A 24,771-nucleotide genomic window follows, 5' to 3' on the forward strand; every position below is an offset into this window, starting at 1 on the left:
TTGTATTCATTATTATTTAGGTATGCTCCAAAAGGAGGGATGTCATCGCATAGAATGAGATCGTCGATGAATCTCCCATACCAAATTATGGAGGTTAAAAATTTTCATTATTGGAGGGGGTGTATGATTTCTGACTGACGCAGACTCCAACTACCGCAGCATCGTATTGGCTGCTTCGTCACTATAATGTAGGGAGGAAGAGCCAAGTACAACGCTGCGCAAATTAGAACGTGAAGCAACATTCCAATCAGTAATTTGCTCCTCCGTTGTCGATTCATTGCACTGCTCGTTATCTATCCTACCCAATTACCCATCAACATAAAATGCCTTTTTACAGTGAGCAAACGTGAAAAACGATTAACATCTACAATAGTCGCGAATAAATCAAAATGACAGATTGGAGAAAAGCCTAAACCTTTGGATAACGAGGACAAGTGATCACTGCTCAAAATGTAAGGAGAGATGTTCAATACTTTATTCACTTGTGTTTCCTTGTGGGGTATAACGCCTTCTCTCCCCACCGCCGCCCATGTTCTGTTGCTGAACAAAAAAAAAGTAAAAAAATAAAAAAAGTCTTTGACGTTAGAAGAAAAAAAAAAAAAGTTATAAAGTTAAAAAAAAAAAATTTTTTTGAAATGAAGCTGTACATGTGCTTTTAAAAAAAAAAAAATTCATGTCATAGCAACATGTCAAAGGTTTTGATCCTGGGGGGACCGATCGCTAAATCGAGGAGAAAGAAGTGCTGTCTCGCGCTTCTCATAGACCCTCTGTTGAGCCCATCTTCAGCGGTGAGGAGAGGTAGCTCTGTGTGAGCTCTTCTTTTTCCTCCTTTTGTCGATCGGTGGGGGTCCCAGCAACCAGACCCCCAAAATTTTTGACATGTCAATATGATAGTTCAAACATTTTTACGTTTTACAACATTTTCCAAGTAAAAAATAACAATAAAGAGGCACATTTATTAAGATCAGCGTTTTTGACGCCGGTCTTAATAAACCCCTAAACTGGCGGTGGATCCGCCGAAGTTATGAAGAGACACCAGCCTCTCCATAACTTAGCGGATCCTCCCTGTCTTCACAATTCATGCGATTCTCATCTTCTTTTATGTGATGCCAAATCAATTAGAAGTATGAGTATGTGCGCGCCATACTGCTTTCATAATGAGACCGGACGCACCAGTTTCATTGAAGCATCTTCAAATTGCATTAGACTCGTCAGTAAAAGCAAAAAAAGGAAGAGACCACTGTGGTACTCAGCAGAAGTGGCCCAAATCATTAAAAATAAAAAGCTAGCATTTTGTAATTATAAAAAAACCCAGAGCAATGAAGATAAGGAAATCTACAAGATTAGGCAGAGAGAGGCCAAGCAAGTTATAAGAACTTCTAAAGCGCAGGCAGAAGAAAAACTAGCTCAGTCTATGAAAAAAGGGGATAAGGCATTCTTCAGATATATAAATGAAAAAAGGAAATTAAAACAAGGAATAACTAAATTAAAAACAAAGGACGGAAGGTATGTAGAAGAGAATAAAGGGCTAGCCGACTGCCTTAATGAATACTTCTGTTCAGTTTTTACAAAAGAAAAAGGAGAAGGACCTCCACTAGAAAGAATGACTATTAAATCGTTTGATGCATGTATCTTTACAGAGGAAGATGTTCTAAGTTTGCTGTCTAAGGTGAAGACAGATAAGTCACAGGGGCCTGATGAGATACACCCAAAATTATTAAAAGAGCTTAGTGGTGAGCTGGCAAAACCGTTAACAGATTTATTTAACCAATCATTAGTAACAGGAGTCGTCCCGGAAGATTGGAAATTGGCAAATGTCGTGCCCATTCACAAGAAAGGTAGTAGGGAGGAATCGAGCAACTATAGACCAGTGAGTCTGACATCAATAGTAGGCAAATTAATGGAAACCCTATTAAAGGATAGGATTGTGGAACATCTAAAATCCCATGGATTGCAAGATGAAAAACAACATGGGTTTACTTCAGGGAGATCATGTCAAACAAATCTTATAGATTTTTTTGACTGGGTGAATAAAATAATAGACGGTGGAGGTGCAGTAGACATCGCATATCTAGATTTTAGTAAGGCTTTTGACACTGTCCCACATAGAAGACTTATCAATAAACTGCAGTCATTGAGCATGGACTCCCATATTGTTGAGTGGATTAGGCAGTGGCTGAGTGACAGACAACAGAGGGTTGTAGTCAATGGAGAACATTCAAAACAAGGTAATGTTACCAGTGGGGTTCCACAGGGATCTGTACTGGGACCAATTTTGTTTAATATCTTCATAAGTGATATTGCAAAAGGCCTCGCTGGTAAGGTTTGTCTTTTTGCTGATGACACAAAGATATGTAACAGGGTTGATGTTCCTGGAGGGAAACGCCAAATGGAAAAGGATTTAGGAAAACTAGAAGAATGGTCAGAACTCTGGAAACTGAAATTTAATGTGGATAAGTGCAAGATAATGCACCTGGGGCGTAAAAACCCAAGGGCAGAATATAGAATATTTGACACAGTCCTGACCTCAGTATCTGAGGAAAGGGATTTAGGAGTAATTATTTCAGAAGACTTAAAGGTGGGAAGACAATGTAATAGAGCAGCACGAAATGCCAGCAGAATGCTTGGATGTATAGGGAGAGGTATAAGCAGTAGAAAGAGTGAAGTGCTTATGCCGCTGTACAGAACACTGGTGAGACCTCACTTGGAGTATTGTGCGCAGTACTGGAGGCCATATCTCCAAAAGGATATAGATACTCTAGAGAGAGTTCAGAGAAGAGCTACTAAACTAGTACATGGATTGCAGGATAAAACTTACCAGGAAAGGTTAAAGAACCTTAATATGTATAGCTTGGAAGAAAGAAGAGACAGAGGGGATATGATAGAAACTTTTAAATACATAAAGGGAATCAACTCGGTAAAGGAGGAGAGCATATTTAAAAGAAGAAAAACTACCACAAGAGGACACAGTTTTAAATTAGAGGGGCAAAGGTTTAAAAGTAATATAAGGAAGTATTACTTTACTGAGAGAGTAGTGGATGCATGGAATAGCCTTCCTGCAGAAGTGGTAGCTGCAAATACAGTGAAGGGGTTTAAGCATGCATGGGATAGGCATAAGGCCATCCTTCATATAAGATAGGGCCGGGGGCTATCCATAGTATTCAGTATATTGGGCAGACTAGATGGGCCAAATGGTTCTTATCTGCCGACACATTCTATGTTTCTATGTTTCTATTCCCCTGAGCCAAAACAAAAGAGAGACCCTTTATTCAAGTTACATTCACTTAAATAGCATTCATGACATCACAAAAGGGGTGTTCCTTAAGAAGAGACTATTGGCTCCTTAACCTGATAGGAGTGGTTTCAGCAACTTCAACTCTGAGTTCATAGGTAGATTTGAAAACTGCAACCTAATCCCCCCTTCCGCCTCCACTATTGACCTTAAGACAAAAGAATGCACACATGGCTCATACATCTAGTTTGCTGCCATCTAGGGGACAAAAATGTGTACTACAGAATGTTCACATTATACAGTATATAGGGAAATAAAACCCATCTCTCACATCCTCCAGTTCTAAATGTAAGGCAGCTTCTAAGCAGTCTTACATTTAGGACTTTTTCTATGCCTAAAAGAGGCGAAGATATGGGACTGCCGGCCCGTCCCCTTCCACAATTTTAGACCTGGCGTGAGCAGGGAAAAGTCGCAGATTGCGCAGCCTGAAATACGCCTAATTTAGGTGCGTTTCAGATTAATAAATGACCCCTAAACTTTTTTCCCTTACACAACGGGGGGGGGGGGGGGGGTTTATGATGAGTCGGGTTTTTAACACTAGTCTAGACTAATCTTGAGCGCGGTGACATGAGATGCGCCAACGTCAATGTGCCAGAATGTGAAAGGTACGTCAGCTACGAGCTGGCATAGGTGTCGAGCATGAGTTGCGCCAGAAAACTGGTGTAAGTAGTGGTAAATATGTTGGGCCGCTTAGGCCGTCCCCCATCCCAAGTGGTGAGCATAATGGCGTAGGGATAAAAGGTTGCACATTTTTGCACAAAATGGGCTTGTGCAGAAAATTGTTGTGCCACCATCAAATTAAATACAATAGGGGGTTATAATAAATCTCCCCTATTTGTTTCATTAATATTATTATTATTATTATTATTATGTAAAAAATTCTAAAAGTACCCTAAATAAGTACCAATGACCAAACACTAAAAGCCATCTCGGAAAAAACAAGCCCTCACACCATTCGACAAAAAAATGAGAATGTCCTAGATCTTGGAATGTGATGACAAAGAAATTTTTCCCTAAAAAAGGGGTTTGAAGAAGAATACGAATAATGTAACAGAACAAAAAGTATATAAAAGTATTGCTGTAATCCCACTGACCCACAGAGATGACCCACATGGGCGGGGCATTGATGGTGGAATGTCTGTGTAACTAGCTGTGTGGGAGGAGCTATAAACTAGCTGGGCGTTGTTAGGGGTGGTGCTGGAGGTGCGGCAGAGGAAGCAGAAGTGCATCATGGGTTTGGTTGGCTAAAGCAACAGGAAGTGCTACCTACAGGCTGGAAACAAACTAGAGGGATTGGTTTACATGGTGAAAATGAATCAGGAGAATGGAATTGAAAAAGAAAAAGCATTGGGAAGATGAAGATGAAGTGAGCAACGACATGAGTATATCTGTTAAATTCCATAGTAATCAAGGGAGCCCCTTTAAAAGTAAGGTTGCTGTTTTTTTCCCGTTTCCCCACAAAAAAAATCAAATTGAATATATTATTCATACTTTTAAATTAAAGTAGAATTCGTTCCGCAGCATATAATTCCCCATACGGTTGCTTTGTCGGAAAAATTAAAAAGTTACATCTTTTCAAAATGTGGAGATGAATAAAATCATAAAGTAGTCCGCGTCCTGAAGGGGCTCGGGAACATTCAGAACGTCCTCGCGTATTCATTATTACTTGTGTTTTTCCTTTGTCTCTTTGAAAGCGATTTGATCTCTAGAAGGAAAAAAAAAAAGAACCACATACAATCCGGTTTGGGTGCGGAGTGTTCCTGTGACCCTGGTCAGCAGCTGCTCCACCTTCTATTTCTACATTAGAAGTCTCAGCAGCTCGTTCCCAGACCCGGCTGCTTGCTGTTCCTGTGATATCAGGGGTCACGCTTGGTGGACTCTCATCCATTCTGACCACCGCACATTGGCTTTTTATAAACCATCTGTTGACCTCCACCTCCCTGGGGACCGATGAACGCCTTGTAGTAGCCGTCTTTTTTTTCATTTTTGTTACTTGTGAAAAATACAATAAGAGGACACTTTTTTGTGTGTAGTTTGATAAGAGGAACAGGATCTCTCGTAGTCCGCTCCCCAGCTGCTGCCGAAATTGTCATTGAAGAGTAAGGGGAAAATTTCTCTCCACCATTCTTGATCTGACATGTCTGCTTCTTTCATAAAGAATTAATGCAGCAGCTGAGGTGTGTATAATGAGGTTCTGTAGCGGCTGAGGTGTGTATTACGATGTTCTGCAGCGGCTGAGGTGTGTATTATGAGGTTCAGCGGCTGAGGTGTGTATTATGAGGTTCTGTAGCGGCTGAGGTGTGTATTATGAGGTTCTGTAGCGGCTGAGGTGTGTATTATGAGGTTCTGTAGCGGCTGAGGTGTGTATTATGAGGTTCAGCGGCTGAGGTGTGTATTAGGAGGTTCTGCAGCAGCTGAGGTGTGTATAATAAGGTTCTGCAGCAGCTGAGGTGTGTATTAGGAGGTCCTGCAGCAGCTGAGGTGTGTATTATTATGCTGTTGTGTACAATCTGCACAGCTTTTGTTGAGGAACCCCGTTTTTATGGTGACATCTTGCCACTGCATTTGTGACCTGAAAAATGCACCATGAAAAGTGCCACAAAAACATCCAGGAAAATGCATGATTTCAGCTTAAAGGGGTTTCCCGAGATTGTTTTTATACTGATCCAATCCTCTGGATAGGACATCAGTATCTGATCGTGGGGGTCCGACACCTGGGATCCCGACCGATCATCTGTTTGAGAAAGCATCGGCGCTCGCAGCAGAACCACGGTTTTCTTGCAGCTTTCCCTAGGCCTGTGATGTCACATTCATCGGTCACGTGGAGCAGCAAGTAAATGTGGTTGTGCTGCAATACCAAGCAGAACCACTGTACAATGTACGGCGCTGTGCTTGGTGAGCTGAGAGAACACCACAGCGCTCACAGGAGCGGCGCTGCCTTCTCAAAACTCCCAGGTGTCGGCCCCCCACCGATCAGATACTGATGTCCTATCCAGAGGAAAGGTCATCAGTAAAAAAAAAAAAAAATCTTGGAAAATCCTTTTAAGGCATAATGCACATGACCATATGTATCTGCCAAAACCCGACGTGTGCATCTTGCAATTTCTGCAGGCTCCCATTGTCAAAATGCCTATTCTTGCCTGCAGAATGACCAAAAATAGGACAGCACACGGTATGTTGTCTGCATTTTTTGTGGCCCTTTGAATGGGTCCGCATCCAATCCTCGAACAATGCTGACTGATGCAGAAAAAAACACCGTTATGTGCATTATTTTTTATAATTATGAAGAGACCATGTCCATGCAGCCCTCTTTTTATTTCCTGTGATGTTATGCCCATGGGCAAGGCAGTAATAGGGGGTGTCTATCTAACTAGATGGGTGGGAGGAGCTATAATCTAGCTGAGCGGTGTTTGGAGTGGTAATGGGGTTGTCTATGTAACTAATCGGGTGGGAGGAGTTATAATCTAGCTGAGCGGTGTTTGGAGTGGTAATGGGGTTGTCTATGTAACTAATCGGGTGGGAGGAGCTATAATCTAGCTGAGCGGTGTTTGGAGTGGTAATGGGGTTGTCTATGTAACTAATCGGGTGGGAGGAGCTATAATCTAGCTGAGCGGTGTTTGGAGTGGTAATGAGGTTGTCTATGTAACTAATCGGGTGGGAGGAGCTATAATCTAGCTGATCGTTGTTAGGAGTGGTAATAGGGGGGTGTCTATGTAACGTAGGCCATGTGATATCACGTTCATCGGCCTAGGTCAGGGATTAGCAACCTTCAGCACACCAGCTGCTGTGAAAGTACAACTCCTAGCATGCACACTTGGCTGTTCCTATAACTCCCATAGAAGTGAAAAGAGGATTCTGGGAGTTGTAGTCTCTGAACAGCTGGCGTGCCGGAGGTTGCTGATCCTTGGCCTAGGAATAGCTCAGTCCCTGAGATGCGATACCAAGCACAGCCACTATACAATGTATGGCGCTGTGCTTGGTGAGCTGAGAGAAGGCTGCAGCGCTACTGATCAGATCACCCACTGATCAGATACTGATGACCTATCCTGAGGATGGGTCATCAGTAGTAGAGTCTCGGAAAACCCTTTTGAGGCTACTTTCGCACTGACGTTTTGGCTTTCCGTTTGTGAGATCCGTTCCGGGTTCTCACAAGCGGTCCAAAACGGATCAGTTTTGCCCTAATGCATTCTGAATGGAAAAGGATCCGCTCAGAATGCATCGGTTTTCATCAGTTCAGTCTCCATTCCGCTTTGGAGACCGACGCCAAAACGTCTGATGAAATTGAGTTTTCTCTGACACAATCTGGCACAATAGAAAACGGATCCGTCCTCCATTGACTTTTAATGGTGTTCAAGACGGATCCGTCATGGCTATAGAAACATAATACAACCGGATCAGTTCATGATTGATGCAGACGGATCCGTTTTTGCAGATCCATGACGGATCCGCCCAAAACGCGGGCGTGAAAGTAGCCTAAATCAGCATATCTGTGAAACACTATAGTAGTTCCGAAGAACTCATTAAAGTAAAGCATCCTGATCTTGGGCTGATAAAAAGGGCTCTTAAGAAACCATTGTTTTTCATGGTCCTCCATTACTTACATAAACACGATCTGCACCGCCGTGCCCTTAAAACAAAGCAAAGAACACCTCCCCTTTAAATGCGGGTTTCCAGCCGCCGGACTTTGTGTGCTTGGAAGTAACCCATGCACTCACTTAATCATTTTTCCGAAGGGGGAAACAAATTGGAGCAATCTCCAATGTCCAATCTCCAGCTTTCAAACCAATTTGTCAAAACCAATTTGCTTTTGCTTGGTAGGCTCTTTTGTATGGTGCTTCTGTGTGATAAGTTGCTCAGCGGGCGCACGCTCGTCAAGTCCCACTTCAGGTTTTGGAGCCGCGCACTCGGCCATTTCAATTTCCACTCTCATTTTATGAATAATAATTTCTGGATAACTGAGCGGTGGTATAGTCCCACGTGTCATGTCGTAGATCAGACTTAAAGGGGGCGTTGATAAAATTGCTAATAAAATGAGGGACGTCTGTGTTGTGTGACAAGTATACAGCACTCCCACATAGACTACTGGAGTCCCAGAGGTGGCAGTAAATGACACTGTAGCACCAGAGCAGTGATGTGCCGTCATACGTCTGCTCTTTCCTTATTACATCCTTTCACTTCCGTCTGTTGGGCTTCTCTCGTGCTGTACCCTTTCTGTGGGACTCACTGACTCTGACCATTAGGCTTTCTCCTAAATGTTTCCGTTTTAAAGGGACCCTGTCACCACCCAAATCAGATGAAATGTAAGCATATGTAGGGTAGGTGACTTTAAACGTAACCATACCTTTTTATTTTTATGCCGATAAGGTTTTCGGTGCACTATGGGAGGGGTGGCTGCACCGTTTGATGGTCCATCGCTCTTCCATAACGCCACCCACCGCCTCTCCTCCTTGTTTGATTGACAGTCCCCGAGATTTCAGAGCCGGTAGTGACTCCCAGAGTGTCTATCGGCTACAGTATATCTTCCTTCTTTTCCTCCTCACTTTCCCGGTCTCACAAGTCTGCTGCATTGGGGTCACTTTTGACCCCAGTGCCCTTACCATGCTCTTACCACCTCTTGCTACCACCAACTCGGAAACACTTCTCCAATCTGCTCCTTACTCAATCTCAAGTCAGCTAGTGCATGCCCTCATCCTCTCCCACCTAGACTACTGCAACATCCTCCTCTGTGGTCTCCCATCTATCACTCTTATGCCACTCCAATCCATCCTCAGCTCGTTTCTCCTCCCCCCACTGACCGGCACAACCCATCCCCTCCATACGTCTCTGAGCTGATCTCCTGATACCTCCCCACACCTTATCTCCAATACTCACAAGACCTCCTCCTCTTGTCCGCTCCTCACACAATTATCTACAAGATTTCTCTCGTGCGTCCTACATACTCTGGAACTCTCAGCACATCAAACTCCAAAGTGGTATCTACACTACAGATCGCCTTGCAAATATTGAGCCCCCAGACAGCTCTGTAAATATAAAAAATGTTTTTGGAGTATTAAAACACAAGAAAAACTATACAAATGTGGTAATGGTAAAGGTAAAGGTAACAGGTAAATTCAGTTTTACCGCACAGGTAACACTAAATCAATAAAACTGTGGTGCAGTTGTTTTTTTATTTATTTTATTTCACTTTTTCCACAAATTTTAAATTTTTTTTGCAGTTTCCCATTACATTATATGCGAGATAATATGGCACCGATAGAACGTATGACTTGTCGCACAAAAAAACAAGCCCTCACACAGCTAAATGAATGAGAAATAAAAAAGACATATGGCTCTGGGAAGGCAGGGAGTTAAAGATGAAAGCACAAAACAGAAAATTCTCCCGTTCCTTAAAGGGGTTATCCCATAATTAATGTGAAAAATGAAAATCAGACATCATATAGTACATGGTGATCTCCTAACAAAGCTAGAACCAGCCCTGTACCTGACATGGATCCAGAGATCTCCGCATTCATTGCTCTGCTAGATTTATATCAAGCTGACCGCTTAAGGGGAGTGTCTTTTCTGCTGCAGCTCAAGGGGCCGTGTCCATGCTCTCCCTATCGCAGCTCAGGGGGCGTGTCCAAGATCTCCCTATCACAGCTCAGGAGGCAGTTGAAGGATGAAACTGAGCATGTGCGACCATCTCAATAAGCAGGACAAAGAAACAAACCGCATATGGCACTATACAGATACATTTTATTGAATAACTCAGTGGCTATGCTAAATTTTTAATTACATGCAATTACAAAAGTATTCAGATCCAGGGGCTGGTTAGAAAACTGTAGAATATTTTTTTGTGGGACAACCCCTTTAGGAGACTTTTAGGAGGAGGGCAGAAAGTGAAATGTGAAATTCATGGGCTCCGTGTTTTGAATGTTATTTCTTATTAATGGTATCTATTCATTTACATGAAGCATATCTCAGATGAGGGTGGGCCCATTTCTTTAACACATTAAAGGGGTTTTCCAAGACTTTTATACTGATATCCTCTGGGTTAGGCCATCAGTATCTGATCGGTGGGGGGTTCGACACCTGGGACCCCCGCCGATAAGCTGTTTCAGAAGTCACCGGTGCTCGCACCAGTGCCGCGGCCATCTCTCAGCTCATCAGGCACAGCGCCCTCTATTGTATAGTGTCCGTGCTGGCTATCGCAGCTCAGCCCCACTTACTTCTATGGGGCTGAGCTCCTCCTAGGCCACGTGACTGATGAACGTGTCGTCACTGGCCTGGGAGAAGCTGTAAGCAGGCCACGGCTCTACTGCGAGCGCCGGTGCCTTTTCAAACAGCTGATCAGTCGAGGTCCCAGGTGTCGGACCTCCACGATCAGATACTGATGTCCTGTCCAGAGGATTGGTTCAGTACAACCTGTCAGTAATAAATGAAACCTAATCCCTCATCCTCGGCTCTGTACCTATTAAAAGCACATACTCTACAGGACCAGAAATTGCCTGGAGTTCACAAAGGTGACTTTGTGACTGGCGGACTTGCTGCGCTCGTTGTAATTCCTTGGTGGCAGTAGATTCTGCAGTGTTTCCGGTAAGGGGCCTATAAGTGTCAGAGCTGTCACGGAAGGATCCTTGAGGAATAAAAAGTGATGATTAATTTATTGAAATCAAAATGTCAAGTACAGCTTCGCATCGGAGCTTCCTCCTCTACTTTTGGAAACAGTTTTGGCAACTTCAGCGGCCGCCTTCCTTGCAGATCTCCAGAACAGCTGAATAGGTCTAAGAACAGCTGAATATGTACGCGGAAATTTTTTGGGGAATGATGTTGTCTACCCTCTGTCTACGGACATTCGTCACCCTGGGACGCTAGACGTCAACAGAAGCAAAGAAGTAAAACAATCTGAGTCCCTCTCGATGCTCGAGAACTCCTTGGCATGGAGTACGGCTCTTCTTCATGCTCGGGACCTTCTCAGGTGCTCAGGACCTTCTCAGGGCATGTTCAGCCATGGAACCAATGGCAGAAGATCCTGACCTCTGGATTACTGGCCAGTTTGCATTGCAGTGGAATCCAGCCGCGGATCAGTCCCTTTCAGTCCATGTGACTGTTCTTTCTTTTTCTTTGTGATGCAGAATTAAATTCTGTATGAAGGAAGCTCGCCGTTGGCATGTTTCCATTTCCACAGAGAACGGATAGGAAGTGTATTATTATTTTTTTTTGCATGGGGTCAAAGCAATGAATTCTGTGTCAAAGAATGCCATGTGAACATGCCCTTAGGATACAGCAGGTGCCCGTAGTAGTCTGTATAGAGGGAGAGGAAGGGGACTGATACATAGACTTAGGTTATAGCAGCTACCAGTAAGTGTTCTATCTCATCCCAAGTGCTTTATTCACATGATTACTGTTCAGTACTTCTCTGGGATTCCTATACCTGTGATGGCTAACCCCCGGCACTCCAGCTGTGGTAAAACTACAACTCCCAAGATGCACGACTGCTTGGCTGTTCTTGGAACTCCATAGAAATGAACGGAGCATACTGGGAGTCGTAGTTTCACCAAAGCTGGAGTGCCGGAGGTTAGCCGTCACTGTCCTATACCTTGCTTCTGAGTGAGAGTAGCCTTAGTTAGGTATAGTTCCATACGACCAGACAGCCCCTTTTAAATGACTGACTCCATGGCTTGGGGAGTCCATCATGCTTGATGCCGCAGAGACCCTTGGTATCAGCCGTGGGAGATGGCGGGCTATCCGCACACACAGTAATGTTTTTATGCTAGCCTCTGAACATAAGAAACTTTTTAGAAGGCAAACTTCTTTCTTTGCCCTGAAGCTACGGCGAGGACTTCCGTTTTTGTCGGCAGCTCTGAATTCTGCTCACACGCGCCGCGTCCTCACCTGCCATCTGCAGAAGACAATATTCCATTCTGATTAGTGGATTTTGAAGAGTAACTAAAGCGCACCAAGAGCACAGATTGACTTTGCCAGCTATTGATCATCCCCCGGCGCTCCGCTCCAAGACCGGCAATTATCTCAGTAAGTCAGTGACAAGGTGGGGCTGATGCGCTGAGATCACACTGCTTCACAAGCCCTCCTGGTAATTACTCTGCCATCTCTGAACGCTCTGCGTTGTGACTCGCTGGAGAGTCAGACGAGGATATTATCTCAATGCGTTGCCCTCCCCCTTCCCCTGTCCTTACCAATTCCTGCTTTATAAAGGCGCTTACGCTTGGTGGTTGCTGTTAGACATTAATAACAGCTACTTAATTCACAGTGGAAAAGGCGACCTGAAATGCGTGGTACAACTTTATGCATGTTTCAAGTCTTGCAACTTTTTTCCCCCCCTTTTAAATCTGCCACTACTTAACCTCCATAGTAATCCAGATGGATCTGGTCTCCTGATTCCAACTCGTTTTTTCCCCGATCCTGATTGGTGCCTGCATTCCTGAGAAATTGTCAATTTTCTTAAATGTGCAAATGAGCTATTAGGTGCTAAGAGTGCATTCAAGTTGCACCAAAAGGCCCCCTGCTTATCGTTTCCAGCCTAGCCCCCCGCCAGCTTGTAATATCGCCTGGCCCTGTGTTCTCGTGCTTGCACCTGTGCTTTGGGAATCGGCGCATGCACTGTGCAGCCCTGATAGTCGCTGTACTGCACATGTGCTGATTCCTGAAACTCCAGCACACGCTTGAGAACACGGGGCCAGGCAAGATTACATCCCCCCTGCCTGGCCTTGTCACTCAAAGCTGTGGGGGCTAAGCCGGACACAGTTATAAGCAAGACTTTTGGTGCAACTGCGTTGCACCAAACTTCTCATTTGCCTATAAAAAAAAAATAAACAATTTCTTGGGAATGCAGGCCCCGATCAGGGTGGGGAAGGGGTTAAGGGGGTTAAACATTGGAATCAAGCGACCAGATCACATCTGACACTTGACTTGGATCACTATGGAGGTTATGCGGTGACCGATTCCCTTTTTAAAAGGGAAGAAAAGTTGCTAGACCTGAAACATGTAAAAAGTTGAACAACGTGTTTCAGGTTGCCTTTTCCACTGTGAATTAAGGAACAGTTATTAATGTCTAGCAGCAACCACCAAGCGTAAGGGCCTTTATATAGCAGGAACTGGTAAGGACAAGGGGAGGGCACCGCATTAAGATGTCACAAAGCAGAGACGTCAGAGTAATTAGCAGGAGGGGTTGTAAAGCGGTGTGATCTCATGCACGCGATATACAGGCCCCGGCTGTTTTTGCACCGCATCACAGATGCTGACCCATCCCGTTTTGTTAGAAGGGTCCTCCGATATTAAGCCGACCACATCATATCCTGCTACTGGAGAACCTGGGAGCACGTTTCCCTGCAGTGCCCCTACAGGTGAAATGAAGTATTACACTCCCAAAAATTGACATCAAAGAAGCTTTCTGTGAAATACCCACTCTTACCAAGTCCTCCAGATTCCCTTTGTAACCTCTGGCTATTAGATAAGAGTCTTGGATGAGGGACCCTCATCTGTGAGCGCGGTCAGCCCCTTTAAGAATACTTCTGAGAATCTCTGGTTTTCACTGGCTACCCTTTTATTATTATTTAATGCCCTTGAGAAATCCTTCTGCTGGGGACTGCTTCATTTTAGTACATTGTCTGGCAGTTGTCTTCATGTACGTCCCATCGCTCATCAGGTGGGATCTCCGCAGGAGGACGATGGGGGCAGTAAATAGGTTTATACGCCCGGTGACTTTCTGTGTTGATATGGCGGCGGCCCATTTGCTAGAAGCGACACTTGATGCGGGGTAATAATAGACGATGCATGATGGTACATATCCTTTATTTTGCAGGAATTGGAGCGCGTTACGTCCTTGCAGACGAGTCTTCAGCTGGCGGCTGTTATTTGCGCTAATGGGAGAAGGTAATGAAACGAGTACAGCGACATAGAGGTTCCTATATACCTGAATGTCATCTAGAAATTAGAAAACGGATTGTATATCTGGAGTGTTTTCTAGAGTTTCTAATATCATCCTATCTGATGAAGGGAAGGGAAGGGTGCGCCTGCGCTGGATTGGCAGGAGGTAGATGTGGTTACAGGCTGGATGCCCACCCCATCAAACCCTAACATCAATTTACAAGTTAGGGCCCAATTACGCTGAGTTTTTTTTAAATTGCATTTTCTGAGTTATAATCGGTGACCAAAAACGACTCCGAGCAGCCTCACATTCTCATCAGTGGGAAACGGCATGCCCCGTCTGCACAGAATCCGCTCTGAATCTTCCATTGAAATGAATGGGAAGCATAAAAAAAAAAAAACGCTCCGGTTCGGCTCCAAAAACTGCGAGCAGAAAATGCAGTTTTGCCTTGAAGTATACATCCCCAAAAACCGTGTAACAAAAAAAAACCAAAGCATCAAAAACATGCAAAAAAAAAGCCGCACCTTAATAAACGCACTTTTAAAATCAGTACAGATGTTTGGAGGCAGATTTTCAAAATCCGTCGTGTGAACGTGCACTTAGGTTATCGTTATGCAATAAAAAGTTACTCTGTTTCAGTTCTGCATTTTGTCATTGAAGATAAAAAGTCATCGTTTGCCTTCTGAAATTGAAACTTATCTAGGACTGCTGACATAGCTGAGGGTTTGTTACAGTGTATCAGCCTAGACAGTCCTCTGTGAGCTAAACACAGTAGAGTCAAAATCTGTCTCATTCTGAATTTTCTTTGGTAGCTCTTACTTATACTGGTCTCAATCTGGATTCCAGTATTGCCCATGTCCCCTCTCTGTGTCTACCCTCCAACACAGCCTGTGCCTCCTCTCTGTCTACACCCCAACACAGCCTGTGCCTCCTCTCTGTCTACACCCCAACACAGCCTGTGCCTCCTCTCTGTCTACCCTCCAGCACAGCCTGTGCCTCCTCTCTGTCTACCCTCCAGCACAGCCTGTGCCTCCTCTCTGTCTACCCTCCAGCACAGCCTGTGCCTCCTCTCTGTCTACCCTCCAGCACAGCCTGTGCCTCCTCTCTGTCTACCCTCCAGCACAGCCTGTGCCTCCTCTCTGTCTACCCTCCAACACAGCCTGTGCCTCCTCTCTGTCTACCCTCCAGCACAGCCTGTGCCTCCTCTCTGTCTACCCTCCAACACAGCCTGTGCCTCCTCTCTGTCTACTCTCCAACACAGCCTGTGCCTCCTCTCTGTCTACCCTCCAACACAGCCTGTGCCTCCTCTCTCTCTACCCTCCAACTGAGCCTGTGCCTCCTCTCTGTCTACCCTCCAACTGAGCCTGTGCCTCCTCTCTGTCTACCCTCCAACTGAGCCTGTGCCTCCTCTCTGTCTACACTCCAACATAGCCTGTGCCTCCTCTCTGTCTACACTCCAACATAGCCTGTGCCTTCTCTCTTTCTACCCTTCAACATAGCATGTGCCTTCTCTCTGTCTACCCTTCAACATAGCCTGTGCCTCCTCTCTGTCTACCCTCCAACACAGCCTGTGCCTCCTCTCTGTCTACCCTCCAACACAGCCTGTGCCTCCTCCCTGTCTACCCTCCAACATAGCCTGTGCCTCCTCTCTGTCTACCCTCCAGCACAGCCTGTGCCTCCTCTCTATGTCTGTCTTTTAGCATAGCCTGTGTCTCCTCTCTCTCTGTCTGTCTTTTAGCATAGCCTGTGTCTCCTCTCTCTCTGTCTGTCTTTTAGCATAGCCTGTGTCTCTTCTCTCTCTCTCTCTCTCTCTCTCTCTCTCTCTCTCTCTCTCTCTCCTCTCTCTCTCCTCTCTCTCTCTCTCTCTCTGCCTTCCAGCATAACCTGCGACTTATTTCTGTCTGCCTTCCAGCATAACCTGCGAATTATTTCTGTCTGCCTTCCAGCATAGCCTGTGCCTCCTCTCTGTCTGCCTTCCAGCATAGCCTGTGCCCCCCCTCTGTGTCTCCCTTCCAGCATAACCTGTGTCTCCTCTCTCTGTGTCTGCTTCTACATTTTTCATGTTCCAGCATAGCCTGTGATTCCTCTCTATGTCTGCCTTCCAATACAGCCCGTGCCTTCTCTCTTTGTCTGCATTCCAGCATAGCCTGTGCCTCCTCTCTTTGTCGGCCTTCCAGCATAGCCTGTGCATCCTCTATCTGCCTTCCAGCATAGCCTGTGCCTCCTCTCTCTTTATGCCTTCCAGCATAGCCTGTGCCTCCTCTCTCTTTCTGCCTTCCAGCATAGCCTGTGCCTCCTCTCTGTCTGCCTTCCAGCATAGCCTGTGCCCCCTCTCTGTGTCTCCCTTCCAGCATAACCTGTGTCTCCTCTCTCTGTGTCTGCTCCTACATTTTCCATGTTCCAGCATAGCCTGTGCCTTCTCTCTTTGTCTGCATTCCAGCATAGCCTGTGCCTCCTCTCTTTGTCGGCCTTCCAGCATAGCCTGTGCATCCTCTATCTGCCTTCCAGCATAGCCTGTGCCTCCTCTCTCTTTATGCCTTCCAGCATAGCCTGTGCCTCCTCTCTCTTTATGCCTTCCAGCATAGCCTGTGCCTCCTCTCTCCTCTATGTCTGCCTCCACATTGTTAATGTTCCAGCCTGTGCCTCTTTCACAATTTGTGCCTTTATATTTATGTATGAAACAACATGATTATAAAGAAATGACCCTTCAGCGAGGACGGGTGTCACATACCATAACATTTTCTAACTGACTAGTGCGCCGTGTTTTATTTCTCCCATAGTGCCGGTAAATAGATATCCAGCTGCCCAGCCGTGTTATCCGGCACCTTTCCTGGCGATATCTGTTACGGTAATTACAGCGTGCCTTCCTCCTGGCGGGAGAAATATGGATTTCCTCTCACATTTGCTCAAGTCTATTGAACTTCAGCAAGAAATCCAATATTTTCTCACAAGTAACTGATGAAACAGGGACCCCGCCTGATCGGGATGCCAGAGGTGTAGCTGTAGTTATTATTCAGTTATATAGCTGTTACATATTCCGCAGCGCTGTACAGAGATTGTCATCACGCACATCGGTCCCTGACCTATTCGGGCACATAATCTAAATTCCATACTAACCTTGGTGTATGAGAGGACATGAGAGATCTCAGAAAACCCACGCAAGGAAACTCTACTGTTGCCCTTGATCAGATTCCAACTCAGGAGCTCAACGCTACAAGACACCAGTGCTAACCACTGAGCCACCATGCCTTCAAGCATAGCCTATGCATTGTCTGTGTATGCCTCCTCTCTGTGTCTACCCTCCAGGATATCCTGTGCCTCCTCTTTCTTTCTGTCTTCCAGCATAACCTGTGTCTCCTCTCTGTGTCTGCCCTCCAGGATAGCCTGTGCCCCTGTCTTTGTCTACCCTCCAGCATAGCCTGCACCTCCTCTCTATGTTTACCCTCCAGCATAACCTGTGCCTCTCTCTGTGTCTACCCCCCAGCATAGCCTGTGCCACCTCTCTGTCTACCCGCCAGCATAGCCTGTGCCTCCTCTCTGTGTCTACCCTTCAGCATAGCCTGTGCCTCCTCTCTGTGTCTACCATCCAGGATAGCCTATGCCTCCTTTCTGTGTCTAACCTCCAGCATAGCCTGTGTCCCCTCTGTCTACCTGCCAGCATAGCCTATGCCTCCTCTCTGTGTCCTGTGCCTCCTCTCTGTGTCTACTCTTCAGCATAGCCACCATGCTGTCCTGATCTTTTGTTAAAGGTGGATTCTCAGACCTGAAAGAAATTGGTTAATGCTGAAAATGTCATATCATATCTAAATAGCCAATTCATACCTGATAAATCCCCCACCGATCCAGCGCCACCGATCCAGTCTTTGTTTACTTTATTGCAGCAGTGTTATACCTGTCTACCCATGTGATCTCTGCAGTCTCTTGCGGTTTACCACTGAGGCCAGTAAATGTCTGCAGAGATCAAGGGAGTAGACAGCATGTCATCGTTACAACAACCGACTGACCACCAGGGCGGCGGTGCTGGATCGGTGGGGGATTTATCAGGTAAGCAATGGTTCTTCTGGCATTTCTCTCCCCTCCTTCCCCCTTATTGATTTCCCCTATAACCGGAGCTACCATTGCGGACACAATTACAATGGAAATCAGCTCTGACAAGTGTCAACGGTGACGCTGAAGGCTGTGCCAGTCTCGTTAGACCCAGCAGTGTGGTCATGTGACCTGTCAACTGCCAGTCATGTGATCACCAGGCGCAATAGTGGGATCGCTGCCGCCTCTATTACATCCTCGGCAGTGCTGTGTATAGAGCGATCAAGAAGGCAGAAACGGGTAAAGACTGTTTGTTTCTGCCTCCTCTTGTGAGTGCCTCACTGATGCATGATCTTCTGTACAGCGCAATAATAGGGGGTCCAACCTCTAGGACCCCCACAGATCACAAGAACTGGGGTGTCCCACAGTTCTCAGAGTGCGCCCTGCAACTCCATTCATCTCTGTGGGACTGTTGGATACATTGGAGCACAGTACTCGGCTTCAATGAATATAAGTCATTTTGGTGGGACACCCCCTTTTAAGGGGTTAAACCGAATTGACTGGTTTTGCTCTGGACATTCAGTCCTTGGGTGGTGTGTGACCTAAACTGGTTTCTCATGGACGTATCTTCTTTCTTTTTCCTTCTCAGGCACTTAAATACCGCGAAAGAAGGCTTTACGGAGGCCAGCCTGGGACTATTGGCAAACCAGAGGAAACGGCAGCTATTGATTGGCCTGCTGAAGTCTCTGAGGACCATTAAGACACTGGTGAGGACAGCGGCGTGCGCTCTGATTATTTCTCTATTTATTGGCAGCCCATTCATCATTTCTCTCTTTGTGTTTGTTTTTTTTCTCCAGCAAAGAACGGACGTCCGCCTCAGCGAAATGCTGGAGGTAGGTGCCTATCTATCTGCATTCTTACGGGTGAGATGAATTAGTTCTGTCTGATGGCGCTGTGTTGATATAATACAAATCATCTTCCTGAGCGCCGGAAGCAGCCTTAAAGGTCACAAAGGTGTCTGCATCGTAGAAGCCAGAAGAGACCAATCACTGGCCTCTAGAGTAACTTACATTGTGGAGTACGCACTTACCTGAAGTATTGATGACCTTTCCTCGGGATCGGACATCAGATTTGACTTCTTGCACCCCTGCCCGATCAGCCTCTTCATAGTATATCAAGCACAGCGCCGTACATTGTATAGTGGCTGTAATTGGTATTGCAGCCCAGTCTTATTCAGTTGAAGGGGGCTGAGCTGCAGAAAGATCATGTGACCGATGGACGTGACGTCACAGGCCTGGGCAGAGGATGCAGTGCTCATCCAAGAGCTGCAACCCCCATTCTAAAAGCTGATTGATCAGACATTGATGACCTCCCCTTGGTATAGGTCAGGAATGGCCAACCTGACGCTCTCCAGCCGTTGCAAAATTACAACCTCCAACATGCCCAGTTTACAGCAGGGCTTGGTGGGAGTTGTAGTTTTAAAACAGCTAGAGAGCGTAAGGTTAGCCATGCCTGGTATAGGTCATAAAAAAAAGTTAGGTTTCAGACAACCCCTTTAAAATTTTTAGTTCAAGGGCCACAATGACTGGTTATACTACTTTAAAGGGCCACAATGGAACATAAAGGGGTTGACTGGATCTTGAAAAGAAAAAAAAATAACACGGGCTGTTGTATTGAAAAAAACAAACACAATTACTCCCCTTTTCAGTCCCCCACCGATCCTGTACAGATCTGGCAGCCCAGGGGGTGTGTCCCTTCTCAGGGGGCGTGTCTTTTCTGCTGCATTGATCTTCCTGTAACTGTCACAGCTTCTAACAGTAGACATGACTAGCGGCAGATGAAGTATAGAGATGAGCATGCTTGTCCACCTCTGCGAGGTGGACGGAGAAACGAGGGATAGAACAAACAGCAGGGGGCGCTATACAGATACATTTTGAGCGATTGAATAAGTCACTGGCTATACTACATTTTTAATTACATGCAGTTAAAAAACTATTCAGATCCAGTTGCTGGTTTGAGACCGGTTGAATATTTTTTCCCGGGAGAGCCTTTTAAAGTAATTTTGATTTCAGATCGGCCTGTAATGATACATTTTATAAATATAGCCATTTAAAAGACGCTCTGTAATTCCACTGGTGGCTGAGTATACGGCTGAGTTTTGTTAGATTTTACGGTTTTATTTGCGTAAGCCTAGAAAGTTTCCCGATCTATAGGATCCGCTGACAATTAGCTCTGTAATCGTTTTGCCATCCTGGACCGACCCTGTTCCATGTCATTACTGCGTTATATGCCTTCTATTGAGTCATCCCCGGCCTCTGCTATACGGACAGCTTCCCCTGGCTGCGGAGTTCTCCTATATAAATCACTACATTGCCGCTCACCTGATGGGAGCGGAGATTTATGTCCACGCTCGGCTTCATATTGTCCTGCAGCCACGTTTTATTTGCTCCTCTGGCAGGCGCCATCTATTTTTTGAGATGCCATTATGATTACATTTCTTCCAGCTTCCATCAGTCACGTCTCATCGTAGCCGACTGAGTGCAGATTGGATTCAGTTTCCTGCCCTCATTACTATATATGAGAAAGCGTCCGTCCGAGAAAGCGTCCGTCCATTGTCGCCGTACAGCAGTCAGCTGGGAGTTGTAGTCTCAGAATAGTATGAAAGCTGCAGACCATTTCTGAAAGTAAAGCTTACAATTTGCTTAACGAACAGATGTACAGTTTTGCAATATACTTTCTATATCAGTTCGTCACGGTTTTTAGGATCTCTGCTTGCTGTCGTACAATAGAAACCTTCATTCCGTACTTCGGTCCTGATCATGTGATGGACAAACTGGTTCACATCTCTTTACAGTTAAGGTTAGTTAGACCATCACCAAACTAACAGTTAAGGCGTATCCCAAGGATAGCCCCTGGATAACCCCTTTAAGGTCATTATTATATTCAGCTTTAAAGGGGTGTTCGCATCACGTTATGATCTGTAGGGAGGCCGACCAGCCCTGAGGATAAAGTGGAGAAACTTCTAATGTGGCCTATGTTCTCTGTTTGAAGGAAGAAGACTACCCCGGAGCCATCCAACTGTGCTTGGAGTGTCAGAAGGCGGCAAGTACCTTTAAACACTACAGCTGTATAAGGTACGCGTTATAGGGGGGGCTCCGACTGTATATTGTATCCTATCTATTAGTGATGAGTGATCAAGCTTCGGACCCTAAATCCAAAGTAGCTTCGCTCAAAACTTCGGACTAGTGCTGTACAGAGACCCATCTCCATATGGCCCCCGATGAGGCGAAGACAGTTATTCGCGAAGCCGAGTTCGGATCCAAGTTTTAAAGTGGTTTTTCACTTTTAAAAAAATCTAATACCGAAGTTATTCACCGAAGTGAAGCATTAATCCGAAGTTTCGACTTCAGACCTAGGATCCGAAGCGCGCTTTGCTCATCGCCACTGTCTATCTAATCTATGATCTGTTAAGGTGGGTTCAAATTTGTGTTAAACGGGTCGGGCAGGCACCAGATCTGGTCTAGCCGGATACTGCCGTTCACTGCTGGACCCCATTGACTACGACTGTCCGGGTCCAATTACAGGTAAAGAGTTTGGGCAGTGAATGGCAGTATCCAGGAAAAACAAGGATATATCCGGCGCGCAAATAAAAACAAATTCCTTTATTGACTCAGAACATAGTGGAAAAATATTAAAACCACTTTTGCTTATGCTTTTCGAGTTCTGAGACAATTAAGTAATTCGTTTTTACTTGAGTGCTCGCTCTATCTACGTTTTTCCTGCATTGTTCCGGGTTGCCAGCCCAGATCGCATGCAACCTACCTGTATGGAGGTGAGCTGATCCAAATTTATTTTTCGTTGTTGATGGCAGTATCCGTCTAGGCCAGATCTGGTGATCTCCGACAGGCTGAGAGGCCTTGGTTGGGGTACTGTTTCTCCTTATGAAGGACACGAAGTATGCATGAGGAGTATTGTAAGACAGTCAGTGCTCCTCTGGACTTCTGGGAAAAATGTGACAATTAGCTCATCTTACATCTGTTGGCATCAGATTCACCATATATTCCACTGTTACTACTAATTTGTATATAAAGACATAATCACAGCGTCATAAATGTACAGCGCTGGCTACTAAGTAATGGCTCCACGTGTGCCTGGCACCAGTGGGTTAAAGGTAAATTCTCTGTGGCCTGACTTCTAAAAGCAGTAGTGCAATCAATGTGTTAACAAATCAATACGCTTCTCCCATAATGATATTAAGTCTGCGCTGCCCATGCATGTGACGGATTTCCCTTATATTTCGCAGCTCGCATGTGCAGTCATGTTCTATGTAATTGTATTGACTTTTCCGGCAATCCATGCGGTCAGGTTATACGGTAATCCTGAAATCGATGCCGTGATGCTGAAACATATAACGATGGAGATCCAATCATTAAAGTGTCCTTTTAATGCTTGACTTGCATTGACGAATTTCCCATCATTGTCACGGTCTCAGTATTACATCGTTAAGATTATTATTTTATACGCTGGGAATGGAGATGAGAATAAGGTTTCTCTAAAGCAGAGATGCAGATGGTCACATGGAACCTCTTCCAAGACATATCGATAGATGATGCTGTAAATGTCTGGTAGGTGGAGGTCCTACTTCTAGGACTTAGACTTATCTGGAAAATGGCTGCAGAGAGGAAAAGACAGGATGGTCACTCAGAAGTTTGCCTCTCTCCATTGTAGTTTAAGGTGTAGGTATAAAGGATATTCCCATCTAGCACATTCCTGGTATATTGCTAGGATATGCCATCAATGTCATATAGGTCCCACCTCTGGGACCTACTCTTACCTAGAGAACAGGCTGTACTCACTGTGTGCATACGTTACTTATCCTGTACTGATCCTGAGTTACATCCTGTATTATACTCCAGAGCTGCACTCACTATTCTGCTGGTGCAGTCACTGTGTACATACATTACTTTACTTATCCTGTACTGATCCTGAGTTACATCCTGTATTATACTCCAGAGCTGCTCTCACTATTCTGCTGGTGCAGTCACTGTGTACAGACATTACATTACTTATCCTGTACTGATCCTGAGTTACATCCTGTATTATACTCCAGAGCTGCACTCACTATTCTGCTGGTGGAGTCACTGTGTACATACATTACATTACTTATCCTGTACTGATCCTGAGTTACATCCTGTATTATACTCCAGAGCTGCACTCACTATTCTGCTGGTGGAGTCACTGTGTACATACATTACATTACTTATCCTGTACTGATCCTGAGTTACATCCTGTATTATACTCCAGAGCTGCACTCACTATTCTGCTGGAGGAGTCACTGTGTACATACATTACATTACTTATCCTGTACTGAACGTGAGTTACATCCTGTATTATACTCTAGAGCTGCACTCACTATTCTGCTGGTGAAGTCACTGTGTACATACATTACTTATCCTGTACTGATCCTGAGTTACATCCTGTATTATACTCCAGAGCTGCACTCACTATTCTGCTGGTGCAGTCACTGTGTACATACATTACATTACTTATCCTGTACTGAACGTGAGTTACATCCTGTATTATACTCTAGAGCTGCACTCACTATTCTGCTGGTGAAGTCACTGTGTACATACATTACTTATCCTGTACTGATCCTGAGTTACATCCTGTATTATACTCTAGAGCTGCACTCACTATTCTGCTGGTGCAGTCACTGTGTACATACATTACATTACTTATCCTGTACTGATCCTGAGTTACATCCTGTATTATACTCCAGAGCTGCACTCACTATTCTGCTGGTGCAGTCACTGTGTACATACATGACTTATCCTGTACTGATCCTGAGTTACATCCTGTATTATACTCCAGAGCTGCACTCACTATTCTGCTGGTGCAGTCACTGTGTACATACATGACTTATCCTGTACTGATCCTGAGTTACATCCTGTATTATACTGCAGAGCTGCACTCACTATTCTGCTGGTGCAGTCATTGTGAACATACATTACATTACTTATCCTGTACTGATCCTGAGTTACATCCTGTATTATACTCCAGAGCTGCACTCACTATTCTGCTGGTGCAGTCACTGTGTACATAGATTACATTACTTATCCTGTACTGATCCTGAGTTACATCCTGTATTATACTCCAGAGCTGCACTCACTATTCTGCTGGTGCAGTCACTGTGTACATACATTACTGATCCTGTACTGATCCTGAGTTAAAACTAAGCCAGTTCTACTTTACAGAAGTTTGATAAATGACCCCCTTAGTCCCTAATCCCACTTGCGCTATTTCTACAATTGGACACTTATTCTAATTAATCCTCTTCTCACTGTATGATTACAATTAGAATTTGGTTTCTCCTGTCATCCTTACTTCTTGACAAATTACACGTCTGGCCGTCTGCCATTAATATAGCATCTCCTTGTAGTTGTGATACATTAGGACACCTGCGTCTTATGCAGATTCCTATACCTTCATCACTTGCCTGTGCTGTAATTTTATTTGCCAGATATGCCTTTTTTCTGAGAAGTAAAAAAGTTCATGTTTTTAATACTGTCCATGTGTTCACAGCCCT

The 24,771-nt window shown here is 45.0% G+C and overlaps 1 protein-coding gene across 1 annotated transcript in view; it reads left to right on the plus strand.

The window, feature by feature from the left end:
• VPS50 (VPS50 subunit of EARP/GARPII complex) overlaps window positions 1-24,771 on the plus strand; it is a 195,183-nt gene that overhangs the window by 50,572 nt on the left and 119,840 nt on the right. Inside the window, exons 6-9 of the mRNA XM_040431195.1 lie at window positions 14,094-14,164; window positions 18,835-18,952; window positions 19,043-19,078; window positions 21,237-21,319. Coding sequence (XP_040287129.1) covers window positions 14,094-14,164; window positions 18,835-18,952; window positions 19,043-19,078; window positions 21,237-21,319 — 308 coding nt within the window. The remainder of the gene's footprint in view (window positions 1-14,093; window positions 14,165-18,834; window positions 18,953-19,042; window positions 19,079-21,236; window positions 21,320-24,771) is intronic.

The sequence above is a fragment of the Bufo bufo genome, chromosome 5 (assembly GCF_905171765.1).
Source record: "Bufo bufo chromosome 5, aBufBuf1.1, whole genome shotgun sequence".
Lineage (NCBI taxonomy): Eukaryota > Metazoa > Chordata > Amphibia > Anura > Bufonidae > Bufo > Bufo bufo.